Here is a 14401-nt window from a genome sequence, read left to right as displayed (position 1 = left end):
CTATATTTTAGGTATATTATTATAAGTATGACACATGCGCGCTTAACAGTATATTCTGATCATACCTCAAACTGGCATTTCCAGTAAAAATATGATAACATCTTCTATTAGAGCTAATATAAATGTTTACATTCTGAACAATGTGACACCAAATTGAACTTTTTATGACATTTGGTTACAGAGATACAGACATATTTGAACATTAAAGGTCAAAGGTCAGTAAATTACATTTCCTGTGAATTTGGAAGAACATGTTTAATTAGAGTATATATAAATATGTATGCTCTTAACAATTTGAAACAAATTTCAAGAAATTTTGACCAGTAATTATTGAGATATAGTAAGCCGAGGTCAAAGGTCAAAACGTTGAGAAATTACATTTCCGGTCGTTTTTTTTTTTTTTAAGTTCTATTAGAGCGAATATAAATATGTACCCTCTGATCTATTTGACACCAATATCATTTCAATTGTCAAACCCGTTGCGGAGATATGTATTGTCCCTTTGACTAATTCCAAAAAAAAATTTTTTTTTTAATTTCGAAAAAAAGTGGGTCATTTTGAAGTATCATAATAGTAATTAACTTTCACCAAAAATTAGTAAAAAAAAAAATAATTTAACCGAAATACAGATGTTTTTTTGTTCAAAAAATAACTTTGACTTCCAGTCAAAGTTTTCAATCAAAACATATCCCATAATGCAATGCGCTTGTTTGGCTACTCTGTATACATAATCATAAAACTTCCTTGCGATCTGTGTGAAAACACCTTCTCAACCGTGATGATTTGTAAACAATCCTAATTAGCATCATGCATAATGCATACTCATGGTTTGAAATCTTTGTTTACTTTCGCTTGTGACGATTTCTCAGACGAAATGTAATCTAATTAATTTACCTGTTAATTACGTAAACTGTTGTTTTTGGCTCGAATTTTTGACTTAAAGTGAATAACTTTAATATTACTTTGATATGGCCAATTTAAATTTAGAATATTTTTTTTTTCATTTTTTGTGTTTCAAGGGACAATACATCTTTAAGATAGAAATATAAAAATTGAGGTCAGAGGTCACAGAGGTCAAATCAGATTTCCAGTAACTTTGTTTTTTGGTATCTCCATATCATGTTCTATCAACATGCAAAAGGGCACACTTGTATCCACTATGGTAACATCATTTCCCCTTAGGGACCGGACTAATATAGTAAAACAAACAAACAAACTGACGAGAGAAAAAAACCGAAAATACACTCCATAAAAATTGGTGGCGCCCTCCGAAAAGTCTCAAACATTCTATTTCAATCTGAATCCTCCTCTCTTTCATTGTTCTGCTTCATGCTTGAGTAAGCTGTCAAAACAATAATGTATTCTTGTTTTTCAAGAATTTCTACTACAAATGGTTTGCGAATACCTTTGGTTAGGTCGGTGATTTTTGAAAATCGTGGATGCAGCAGTACAACACATTTAAAAACAAATGAAAGTAGGTTAACTCTGATAGAATCGGGTGTAAACTCGAGTAGACCTTTTAGTAGTTGTTTAGTAGGCTAGGACAAGTAAGTACAAAGCGGCCATGGCCATACCAGAGGGAGGTATACCTCCCTGGCCATACTAACTTGATAAAAGAATGCAATCTTTTTGGTATCAAAGTGGGTTATCAGAACTCTCAGTCATATTATTATTAAATATTATGAAATATTCATTGTTGATTTACTTACTTCACAAATCAATGTCATATTATTTATAATTTATCTAAAGGTGCCAAAGTTCCCAAACAAATAAATTTATTTTTGCAAATTAAAATTACCATTGTATTTTGTTTCAGAAAAGAAATTGTTCACTCCTGGTCCTCTTGGTATCAGCCAGTCTACAAAGGAGGCAATGCTAAGAGATGTCGGATCTCGAGACGTTGAATTCATAGATACTGTGGCAGAAATTAGAGGCAGTTTGTTAGAAATTGCAGGTTAGTTTTCAGGAAGTGAAACAATTATAGAATATCCTATTGACATTAAATAAATAACCATCTTCAGTTTCAGTGTAAATTACTTCATATTTATATGTTATAGAGTACAATTGTTTTATAATGAGGTTTCAACTTAAAGTATATAATAAAACACTAGTAATTAACCTTTCAACCTTATAAGAGCCAAGTTGCTGGCCCAACAAACAATGTGGTTTTTTTTACTTGAATGAACTACAAAAAGAAAATTTTAGAATAAGTAGAGTTTATTCAACAAGAATTGAAAGTGATATCCATTCATCATCATCATCATCCATTCAGTGAGGGTTCAGTCTAAATCACATACATTCCCTATACGATAAACAAAGATTTAATAATATTGTTTAATTAAAGTGAATTATAAGCTGTGAAACGTGTTTTTTAGGTGTAAGTTGTAATGATTTCACTTGTACTCTATTGCCTGGGAGTGGTACATATGCTGTAGAATCAGTGCTTAGCTCAACAACACCAAAAACAAATGGAAAGGTAAATAGTTAACTTGATATTTATTCATTAATTAATAATAATATTATTTAATAATTATTATTAACATCCATGTTCGATTTGTTGAAGAAAGATTTTCATTTTATTTCTGATTTCACATAATAATTCCAAGCAACTTACAAAAGTTTACATTAAAAAATTAGTAAGATTTTATTGCACAATAATACAGCTGAGTAGTATTGACATTGACTGATTACGCTCAGATTATCTACATGATAAGATGATATATTGCTGCTATTGCAATATATAGGTAATTGAAAACATAAGTGGAACATACATTAGAATGTGAAAAATGGTGTTGGTATGTTGTGTGCATAAACACTGCATGCTTCTTTAAAGGTGTTAATCTTGGAAAATGGCGCATATGGTAAACGAATGGGTCTGATTGCAGCCGCACACGGACTAGATTGCCATGTGGCACACTTTTCTGAAGATAAACGGATTGATGTTGAAATGGTAGAGAAGATAATGGCAGCAGGTTCAACTGATTGGACAAACGTGTCTGTAGTTCATTGTGAGACTAGTTCTGGTGCTCTAAATCCAGTCCAACATATAGGACACCTGGTCAAGATGTATGCTCCAAGTTAGTAGCAACTTAGTTGCTAAACTACAACATTTATGCTTGCATTATATTATGTCATTTATGTTGGTATTTATAATAATGTAATAATCAAACTGGATAATAAAAGTCTAGTTACGATGTACTATTATTAGCCCTTCCTAATTTAGAGATTTATGTTTAATACCATCCAATTTTTTTATAGAAAAGGAATCATCTAATTTCGTTTCATACGGATGTTTGTTCTGTTGAAACATTCCTAACCCTAAACCGATTCCATTCATGTTTTAACATAAATGTTGGTATCGTTTCAAAATAATAAATTAATCTTCATTTAACATTTATTTTTGACATTCATTTTATTTTACAGTACAGATTATAGTTGATATGATAATAGGGTTGATGTTGATATACTGTATATGATATATATACTGTACAACATTGTGTTGACAGATTGTACTTTTTTTGTTGATGCCATGAGTAGCTTTGGTGCTGTTCCCCTTGACATAGAAGCCTCAAACATTGACTTTGTTGTAAGCTCTGCCAACAAGTGTGTGCAAGGAGTACCTGGATTCTCATACATTATTTCTAAGAAAACATCATTGCAAAAATGTGAAGGTACAAAAAATAAATGAATGACATTTTAGTAAAGCCACGGCTTGTTCCATTATTTAGCTTTTAAACGTTTATATCATTGTGTACTGGGCTTGAGGCTTATGTTTTTATTCCCACCATTTTAATGTTTGTTCTCACTAGGCTGGGCTCGAAGTTTAAGTTTTGATTTGTTATCTCAAGATAAGCAGCTGAATAATTCAGGACAATTTCGTTTCACACCACCAACTCATGCTATTCTGGCTTTTAAGCAAGCTCTTAAAGAACTCAAACTTGAGGGTGGTGTAGAAAATAGAGGAAAAAGGTTCGTTTATAATTAAACGCTATCTTTATGATGGTGACATAAAAATGATTTTAAGACCACCAGTGCATTAATATTGATTACTTTTGAGCAAGTACTCACATTTGATGACTTTCCATGATAATAATTCCTTTTTTACGATACGATAACACTTTATTGTACGGCAAAAATATACAGCTATGAGATATGGGTCCTTAAGTACACTCCAGTTAGTATAATATAACGTAAATAACAAGACTAAATAAAAAACAAGGCCATATAGATGGCTGCAGTCGCGTGCTCATTAGTGTTTACCGACCGACCGACCAACCTACCAACTGACAGAAATTACTGAACATGTTTAAAAATGTTGAAATGTTTAAAAACAGTTATATTTTTTTAATTTACACGTGTGTAGCCTGTCACTTTTGACGTGCTCGTATAACATTTAACGCGCAGTGCGCGTGCAAAAATCTGCGCACTCATGGCAATTTTGTAAACGCTTAAAATTGCCTGAAACGTACTCTTATTTCATCGAAAATAAATTTTGAAAATTTTAAGCACGCGTACGCATGCGTTACATGCGCTACGCACGTAATTGTATTGCCATATGATGATTTATGCCCTGAAATTTATGAGTACCAAATTTTATTTAATTGTGATTCATGGTTGTGAAGATATGATTACAAACGTGATTTCGTTAAATCGTACGTAGACCGCGTAATTTTTTATTGTGCACCGTGAAAACATAACCACATCGATTCCTGGCCATAAGGAATATACTGTGAAAAATTGACTTAGCTAGATTAAACTGATATCAAGATAAGGTCAGAAAGCGATAAAACGCATAGTGATACCGGACCGACAGACAGACCGACCGACCGACCGACATAGTGAACTATAGAGTCGCGTCCACGCGACTAATAAACAGGGAAATGTAACAGAAACACGAGTAATTAGCGAACTAGCGTTTGAAATCTCTATTATACAACCTGATAGCTGATGGAATATATGTGTTTCTAAATCTATTTGTTTTGACTTTGGGGTGGAGTAATTACAGTATTTTAGATATTTGTCTTTTTGGAATTATTTAAAATGTTTTTTTTTTTAGATATGCTAAGAATAATGATATAATATCGAAAGGAATGCAAGCCAGGGGTTTTGATGAGCTGCTAAGGCCACAAGATAAAAGCTATATTATTTCATCATTTTATTACCCACAGCATCCAAATTTCAACTTTCAAGAATTTTACACAAGACTAAATGATAAAGGTAAATGATAAAGTTTAATATTTAGAAATATACACTAGGCCTGCTTCTGAGCAGAAATAATCACCCTTACTTTAATCTTTCAAATCGTTAAGTAATCTTACAAGTTAAAATTTGCTATGATAGGTCAAGTTATCTACCCTGGAAAGCTAACAGAAAGAGATTGTTTTCGAATTGGTAATATTGGGCATTTATTTCCTGAGGATATGGATCATCTATTGCAATGCATTGAAGTTGTTTGCAAAGAGATGGAGATACCACTACCTCTAGTACCGTCTGGCAAGTACCAATCATCAGGATAAAGAAACTTGGTTGTACCACATCAAATAACCAATGTGAAAATAATAATTATGCTTGTGCACTTGCCAATGGCTGCCATGTATGCTTATGTTGGCACCGATAAATAGCATTCAAGTATTGTACTTAAAACCTGTGCACAATCTACAGTAAAAATTTTAAATTCTTTTTGTTTTGTGGGAATATTTTTATGAATTAGATGCAATAAACCATATACAGTATATTATATTGAATCTATATTTTTATAAAGATGCAAAATTGACTATTAATTATATTTTATTAAACTGCATGGTTTTATTAGCAATTTAGATTAAAGCAATATGTTATAGTTTAATATGAATGAATTTTTAACAATATAATATTAGAGTTAATTGTAATGAGCTATCAATCTCATCCTGATGTTCTAATATTACTAATTACTATAATAAAGAATACAGGTATTAATCTGCAACATTGTTATCATCATCATTTCAGGTTTCTTTATAATATATGTGTACTATTATAACCTAAAGTCTGTCATTTGAAACAAATGTTAAAATAATAGTTAATACATAACCCAGCAGTCTGAGTGAGTAATATCACGTCATATATGTGTGCAACCCTAACCCTACCCACAAAATTCAGTTTTAGTTATAGCAAACAAATATTTACTGGTTTAAACTGGATTTTGAATATCCAGGGTAACTTTAATTGGTCGCTAGTGCCAAAGTATATTCTTTCATTGTGCCAATATTTGTTCTGCTCTATATAATAACATAGACAAACATATTGATAAAACAGTGTTCCTAAAATGAGCACTACTACTACGAAGACGCACTACGATTATATCGTTGTTGGTTGTGGTGGTATAGGAAGTGCAGCAGTTTATTGGTTAGCTAAAAGAGGTGGAGGTGAGGTGTTTTTAGGTCTACTATTGTTATACTACAATAATTAATAGCTCTATTATTATACACACTGAAACTTCTGTTCTACGGTGTGCATGCCGACTTGTTTTGAGGTGCACGTCACGTGACAGGGAGACGACATGACAATCTAAAATTCCCTAATATTGATTCCCATAGTACCCACTTGGACGCGACGTTAGGCGCAACACAATTGAAGTTGACCAATCACATGAGACAGTTGGGTGATCCATCACGTCATGTTTGGTCAATTTATTGCGGTGCTCGATCTTACGTCCTTTACTTGCGTCCCAGAATCAAACTCTTTTTACGTAGTCCTACTAGTTTCGCCAAGAGAAACCAGTGACACGGCAGTTTTTCTTGTGTATAACCAAAGAATATATATCACAAGAATGAGTAATCCGCGATTTTCCCTGTAACAGTAATATTGTCCATGTGGTAGGGCGCCGCCATAAGTGTGGATGTATCTGGGATGTATACAACTTTTTGTGACGGTTTCACTAATCAAACTAACCACCGGTAGTATTTTCATGATAAAAAATGTTATAAACTACATCATGCCAACATCATGTTAAATACTATTTGGATATTTAATTGTTCGTTTTATGCAATTTATTTAGTAAAAACTGCCGTATAAACAGTTTGCTTTATCAACCGGGCGCTACGATAGCGTGACCGGCGGGCGTGTTGGTGTTTACGCGTTTTCACGAACGATAGTTTAATAATATTCCTATATTTAACTTGTTTCTGGTAAAACAAATAAATGTTAATGATATTTAACATTTTGTCCTATTAATAACATGTATTTTATACTAATTTATATCATAAAAACAATACTTAATTTACCGGGCGTAGAGTAGTACACGGCAATGGTAAAGAATAGGCCGTGCTGAGTAACGATTCGTTGATTTTTGGTGTTGCTGTGTTAGGCTTTTTTTGTGAACTAACTTAGCATGTTAGTAAATAATTGTCTGTAAAAGTGAATGTACACTAGTTTGTTAATAAATATGTATTATAAAATAGTTTACAATTGCAAAATATATTATCATAATTCTATTTAATGTGACATGTATAATCTATTAAATCAAGTCTTATTTAGTATGTATACATCCGCCCTTATGAGGGCGGGCATCACTCTCTGGAGCTCTCTGTTACAAATTTCTCATGCAAAAATCGCGGAATACTCATTCTTGTGATATATATTCTTTGGTATAACCAATGCAACTAGATGACACGTCAATTGTGCCAAAATGTTCTTTACGAATATATAGGATGCAGGAATTTAGCAAAACAATCTGATTTGACGCTTCATACTTCAATGTTTCGTTTCCCGGACGCGAAGACGACGGCGTTTACTTCATAATATTATCCTTTTCCAATTAAAACATGTTTGTTCAGTTGTGTAACAATGGCAATTGTAATGTTGAACATTACATGATTTTTAAAAAGAAGTAGGCTTATTATCTCCACCACCAACTCAATTTCTTTTAATTCATCTTTTAAAGATGTTCTTGGAATAGAACAGTATAAATTGGGACATGACCACGGTGGATCACAAGACCATTCAAGAATTATGTAAGTAATACATGATGGTCTATTTATGCACATTTTGAAAATACCATATCACTGATACTCATATTAATATAAGCACCGAATACGCAAATAATTGAAATTACAAGAAGTGCAGCTCTATATATAACAATAACATCTTCTCTTTAAATATTGTTGAACATTTTAGTCGGTTATCATACTTTGACCCTGTGTATACAGAACTGGCAAGAGGTGCATATGCTGCTTGGGAAGAGTTGGAAAGGGAGAGTGGGATACAGGTTGTGTATAAGACTGGAAGCTTAAACCTAGCTGTAAAGGGGACAGTTGGCGAAAAGACATTAAATGAATATGCAAAAGCTATGAGTCAGCAAAATGTTCCGTAAGTGATCAACAATAACTCATATAATTCACTGACACGGTCCACAGTTATGATGTCGAATGAGTCTAGTACGACTTATTGAACGTGCAATAATCAATTTTGTTCCATTTTTTTTCAATAGTTATGAGAAATTGAGTGGAGAAATATTGCGCCAGAAGTATCCTCAGTGGACCGTTGGTTCAGACATCATAAGTTTATACCAAGCTGATGGCGGTCTTGTTGATGCCGCACAAGGCAACTCTACGCATGTGCAGATGGCACGCAAACATGGAGCTCACATTTTATCTGATGTGAGCGTAATTAGGCTATCAAAAATTGCACCAGATCACATGATGGTAAGTTTTCAAGCTAAATTTCCTTTACAAACTTTGAGAGGTGTCACTGTCAATCTAATTGTTGCTAACGTTTTCCGTCTTCCGACATTACGCTTTCCACAATTTGTTTCCATTTTTTTCTGTTTATGGCAGGATGGTTTGTTATTGTGTTAGTGTCTACTAGTCCTTGTAAGTCTTTCTTTATTTGATTCATCCAGTTATTTCTTGGTCTTCCTACGGGTCGTTTTACTTTCCTGTTAGTTTCCTTCATTGTTTGTTTGATTGGGGTATCATCCGGTATCTAATTATGTGTCCATACCATTTTAGTCTCCTTCGTTTAATTCTTTTACTCCATTCTTCTTGTTTTGTTATCTCGTATATTTTCGTGTTACACACTCTATCTGTTAATTTAATATCTATCATCTTTCGCAACATTTTCCTGTGATATATATCTATACTCTCTTGTAATTTTTTGTTTAGTACCCAGAGTTCACTGTTATATAAGAAAATACTTGCTATGTATGCGTCAAACAAACGGGATTTCACGTCTATAGACATCGTTTTGTGTTCTAGCGACGACTTCAGCTTGTTATATGCCATAGCTGCTAGTGATTTTCTTCTTTTAATGTCTTTTTCTGTGTCCAAGTTACTACCAAGGTATTTGCATTCTTCCCATTTACTATCGGTGTTTCTTCCTATTAGGTATTTTTCTGTTTTCTTTCGTTTATCTTTAGATTGCATTCTGCTAATTTCTCTGTTACATTTTTCTTTATTTTAGTTATGTGTTCTTTTGAGTCGCTAATAAATGAAATGTCATCTGCATACTGCATCTGGATATTAAGCTGTTGTAGGGGTAGTGGTGTTGTGTTTGCTGATTCGAGTGCCTTTGCTAGGTATAGTGTGAACAGTATTAGTGTAGTAGTAAACAATTTTCCTGTCTGTTTTCCAATTCGAACGCTTAATTTTACATTGTTTATCAAAACTTTCAACATGTGTAGTTCATCATCTTGTAATATATGTGTCAGTATGTCGAATAGAGTATTCCTCCGCACCGTGTCAAATGCACTGGTCATGTCAAGTAGTAGTAATATTATTTCGTAGTTAGATGACGCAATTGCCTTTTCTGCTAACATTTTGCATGTATGTACATGTTCGGTAGTGCTTCGTCCTTTGCGATACGCGGCCTGTGTTACAGGGACATGTTCATCTAATCTGTCGTTTATCCTATTTAGTAAGCATATTGCTAGCATTTTCCTAAGAACCGACAGTAGGATGATGGGTCGGATGTTTTTTGGTGGACCTTTTTTCTTGCCTGGTTTCGGTATTGGATGCAATATGCCTTCGTTGATTTCTTTAGGTATGTTTCCTGTTTTAGCTGTTTGGTTATATATTTCTGCTATGTGGTTAAAAACTTCTATAGGTGCATATTTTACCATTTCAGAGTATACTTGGTCACTTCCTGGGCTTTTATTATTTTTTTGTTTTAATCGATGTGAATATTTCTTTAGGTACATACCACTAGAGGTGTCTACCACTGTAAACGTGTCATCATATGTGCTGGTGCCTGGATTAATAATATCCTGGGATCCGTTGGGGTCCAAATCCCAGTAAACGTAACACAAGAACAAGTGACGTATTACGCAACACCACATGTTAGAGAATTTACAAAAGAACGGTGAGTTTACCGGTATGCAAGTCCGTGTGTTTAACACATGTTTTTATCGATTATATAACTTTGAGCAGGCTGGTTTTGGTAATCAACCACTCTCTCATGACGTCACACAGTAAACTCAGTCATTCCACATTAATTAATGAGTTTACGAAACACAGAACATTTACGGACGCACAGTCTCACGGTTTTTAAAAAGCTATTGTAATATAATGTTGCGTTGTTGAGGTACTAATGAAGGACTCGGACTCGCTTGACTGTCGTAACACATATATTGTTTATTCAGTATAATACTTCAGTACAATATACAACTATAAGTATAGATAAGGAACGCGGAGGATCAATGATGCTGTCGGTGAGGTGTGAAGTGTGTTAGTCTGCTTCTGGAGAAGTGGCTGTAAGGTGTGTCTGGGCCCTTCTGAAACTTGGGAGTATATTGGCTCAGTTCATTTGCATAATGTCATTACATCATCTGTGAGGGTAACGATTGGTCCTAAGTTGATCCAGGGGTGTTTAAGTGGGAGTGATTAACGGTATAATAAGGTATTTCTGTGATGGATGACACTGTCAAATCTGTACTTAAATAGTGCCGATCACTCCTGGTTTAACGATGGGAAAGTCACAAAATTAAGCTAAGTGTTTTCTTTAGGGATTCTATTATAAACTAAATGGTCATTAAAACATCTGGACAAACTCTCCTTTGGACTTTCTGGGTCAAGTTTGTGAACCTATTTGAATTCCGATACAAAGGTCAATTTCTTAAATATAAAAGTATATCGTTATATCACATCCCTCTGTTTCCCTTTTTTTTTTCTAATCTATTTAACATATAAAAATGGTTATAATAGTGGCATGCAAAATTAAAGTTATATAAAAAAAAAAAAACATTATTATACATATAAGCAAAAATTGAGTTAGCCAAAACCATTGACTCTGAAGTGTAACCTTATCACTTTCACTCTCTCTCTCTTCTCTCTCTTTAAAAAAATGAAGTTAAAATGAATTTGGTATAAAAATTCGCGTAAATCAAACATAAATCAGTTAAAATAAAAATACAAAACTTAAAAATAGTATGTTACATTGAACATACATCAAATTCGTGCGACAACTCATCGCGTTCTAATGGTCTTCAAACATAAATCAATCAAATCAAAACATAAAATTCAAGAAACTGTGGCTGATTAGCCTAGAATCAAAATATCAAACTCAATCACTTAAAACTTTAAAAGAAACAAATGTGTGTGTCCCGTTGACACAAACTTATCCACAATATATCATTATCGTCACAACTTTATCGATTTAAGCATTTATATTCACAGGTAATTACGATTTCAATCGGTCGACAAATTCGACTTTTGTACTCAATGTTAAAAAAATTACAATTAAAAGTACTAAGAAAATCTCCTGTTTTTGTATATCAATTAAGTAATGCTCGAGATTGACGACTCAAAGGTTAAACAAAATATTTGTTACAAAATGATTGTCGTTCTTTTCAATATCTCAATATATCGATCATCAAAATTCAAAATCAATCTTTATCAAAAAACTCGTTACAAAATCAATACTTAAACATAAATTCAATTCTCTTTTAACTGAAATCACATCATTACTAAACAAATCTCATCAAATACGTAGACTATGCTATCGTTAATTTAGCAAATGTCGTAATTTAAAAATAATCTTGCAAAAAATTAAATCAGTAATTCGTTGCATTATACAAACGTTTTATGAATCGTTTTGGCGATCCACTTATCGGTATCTGTTTATCTTTAATGATCTCTTTAATCAATTTATCTGTATCGTTATATCTGTCAATATTCCACCAAAATTTGCGATCATTAGATTCGTGTTTTGTTTCATCAGTGTTACGTTTAGCTGAAGTCGGTTTAGAATACGAAACTAAAACTTGGAAATGTCCTGCTTTAAATCTACCTCGGTTTAATGTCATATTTGAGTCATTAGGTGCTGTCATAATTAAATTAGTTTGTTCCTTAATTTGTTCTTCTTTCATTTGGAATGGGGCTGCTAATCCCATGTTATTCTCTACACAGTCAATGTAAGGTTGCAAGTTAAGGGGTTCTACTTTAGTTGGATGTGTAAGGGTATCTGATTGCAATTGGGTGGGTGTCCTATCGTGTTCGTCTACAAATTCAACATTGATTTCGTCATTTACTACATTAATGGTGTTTTGGATTTTATCGTTATTATCATCGGTGGGTTCATTCAACAATTGTTTAAGTTTTTGGAGATGTGTAAAATTTTTGCGTTCTTTGGGTGTTCTCATAAAACAGGGTTTCAGTCTGTTATAATTGAATACGTCGCGAAGTATTTCTCCTTTAATCGTCGCTAGGATGTAGTGTGTTCTGTCTAGTACTTCATGAATTACTAATGGTCCGACCCATTCTGCGGCGATTTTCTTTGAATTTGCTGTTAGTGATGATGATGTTGGCTTGTATAAATATTCGAGTTGTCCTACTGAGTAAATTGGACTTTTTTCTAAGCGTTGGGAAATCTTTGAGTTTTGGACGTTTTGTTGTGTTCGCTGTAATTGTAGCATTGTCTGTGAAATGTTTTGAAATTTCTTCTTGAGATGTTCAAAGTATTCTTCATAGGAATGAGACAATCCTGAAATAGGGTTAAATGCTAATGAGGTCAAACTTGGAGGTTGGCGGCCAAAAACTAATTCGTAAGGGGAGTGGTTTCCTAGATGTGGGGATGAAAACGAGTTATAAGCATAACATGTTGTTGATACAAATCTAACCCAATCTGTTCCGAATTGGTTAAGGTTGACCTTTAACAGGTCCGATACGGTGCGGATATGACGTTCAACTTGTAAACTACCGTGATTGTGGACGCTGATGATTTTCCTATTAATATTAAGGGTGTTACATAATAGTGTTAATAATTTTCCTGTAAGGGAAGTTGCTGCATCTGAAATATGACGAGATGGGGGTCCAAAAATACTGATGACCTTTTGAATTAGTGCTTCGCAAATTGTTTCGGCATCAATGGATTTCAAAGGTACACAAATCAAAAATCTAGTTATCTCATCACATACTACCATAATATGTTTAAAACCTGAAGGTGAAGTTGGCATACTCTTAAAATCTAGACTGAGTGTATGAAAGGGACGGTAAGTTGCTGGTACTCGATCGTGTAAAGGACGTAATTTATCGGTTTTGGGACAAAATTGTTGACATCTAAGACACGCTTGGGTATAATTGTTGACTTTCTCAAACATAAGGGGCATGTAAAATAATTTCCTAATAGTAAGGTAAGTACGCATCGTACCTTGGTGGCTACTTAACAAATTGTCGTGATACTGAGAAATAATAGTCTCGGCTAAGTTTTCAGGAACAGCTAATTGCAATACAAATTCTCCACCTTTATCTTGGAAAAATAAACGGAATAGTAAACCGTTGCACAATATGTACTGCTCTGACTTATTCTGAACTGCACGAGCTGCTTTCTTATCAGCTGGAAGGATATCATGAGCTAAATAATCGTAAACTGGCTTAAAAAATGGTGAAGTTTCTTGTTCAACACGTAATTGTTTAACATCTACTGGGAGGTTATAATCTCTAATTATCTTTCTTTGAATAACATCCATTAATCTATCTAAGTCCGGGTCTTCCACCATGTAATATAATGTTGCGTTGTTGAGGTACTAATGAAGGTCTCGGACTCGCTTGACTGTCGTAACACATATATTGTTTATTCAGTATAATACTTCAGTACAATATACAACTATAAGTATAGATAAGGAACGCGGAGGATCAATGATGCTGTCGGTGAGGTGTGAAGTGTGTTAGTCTGCTTCTGGAGAAGTGGCTGTAAGGTGTGTCTGGGCCCTTCTGAAACTTGGGAGTATATTGGCTCAGTTCATTTGCATAATGTCATTACATCATCTGTGAGGGTAACGATTGGTCCTAAGTTGATCCAGGGGTGTTTAAGTGGGAGTGATTAACGGTATAATAAGGTATTTCTGTGATGGATGACACTGTCAAATCTGTACTTAAATAGTGCCGATCACTCCTGGTTTAACGATGGGAAAGTCACAAAATTAAGCTAAGTG

General features: G+C 33.7%; 2 protein-coding genes across 2 annotated transcripts in view; both read left to right on the top strand.

Annotated features, from left to right (window-relative positions):
- The first annotated feature begins 1288 nt into the window (after window positions 1-1288).
- Window positions 1289-5768, top strand: LOC140060381 (2-aminoethylphosphonate--pyruvate transaminase-like). Its single transcript, XM_072106564.1, has 8 exons — window positions 1289-1474; window positions 1817-1954; window positions 2376-2476; window positions 2834-3077; window positions 3507-3671; window positions 3810-3969; window positions 5057-5217; window positions 5341-5768. Exons 1-8 carry the CDS (start codon window positions 1357-1359, stop codon window positions 5514-5516), a joined length of 1263 nt encoding a protein of 420 aa, XP_071962665.1. The 5' UTR covers window positions 1289-1356; the 3' UTR covers window positions 5517-5768.
- A 444-nt stretch (window positions 5769-6212) lies between these two features.
- LOC140061096 (monomeric sarcosine oxidase-like) overlaps window positions 6213-14401 on the top strand; it is a 29193-nt gene continuing 21004 nt past the window's right edge. Inside the window, exons 1-5 of the mRNA XM_072107543.1 lie at window positions 6213-6401; window positions 7919-7988; window positions 8152-8343; window positions 8465-8678; window positions 10166-10332. Coding sequence (XP_071963644.1) covers window positions 6302-6401; window positions 7919-7988; window positions 8152-8343; window positions 8465-8678; window positions 10166-10332 — 743 coding nt within the window. The 5' untranslated portion in view covers window positions 6213-6301. The remainder of the gene's footprint in view (window positions 6402-7918; window positions 7989-8151; window positions 8344-8464; window positions 8679-10165; window positions 10333-14401) is intronic.

This window comes from Antedon mediterranea, chromosome 10, assembly GCF_964355755.1.
Source record: "Antedon mediterranea chromosome 10, ecAntMedi1.1, whole genome shotgun sequence".
Taxonomy (NCBI): domain Eukaryota; kingdom Metazoa; phylum Echinodermata; class Crinoidea; order Comatulida; family Antedonidae; genus Antedon; species Antedon mediterranea.
The sequence above is the reverse complement of the archived record's forward strand: the minus strand, read 5'-3'. Positions and strand labels throughout refer to the sequence as shown.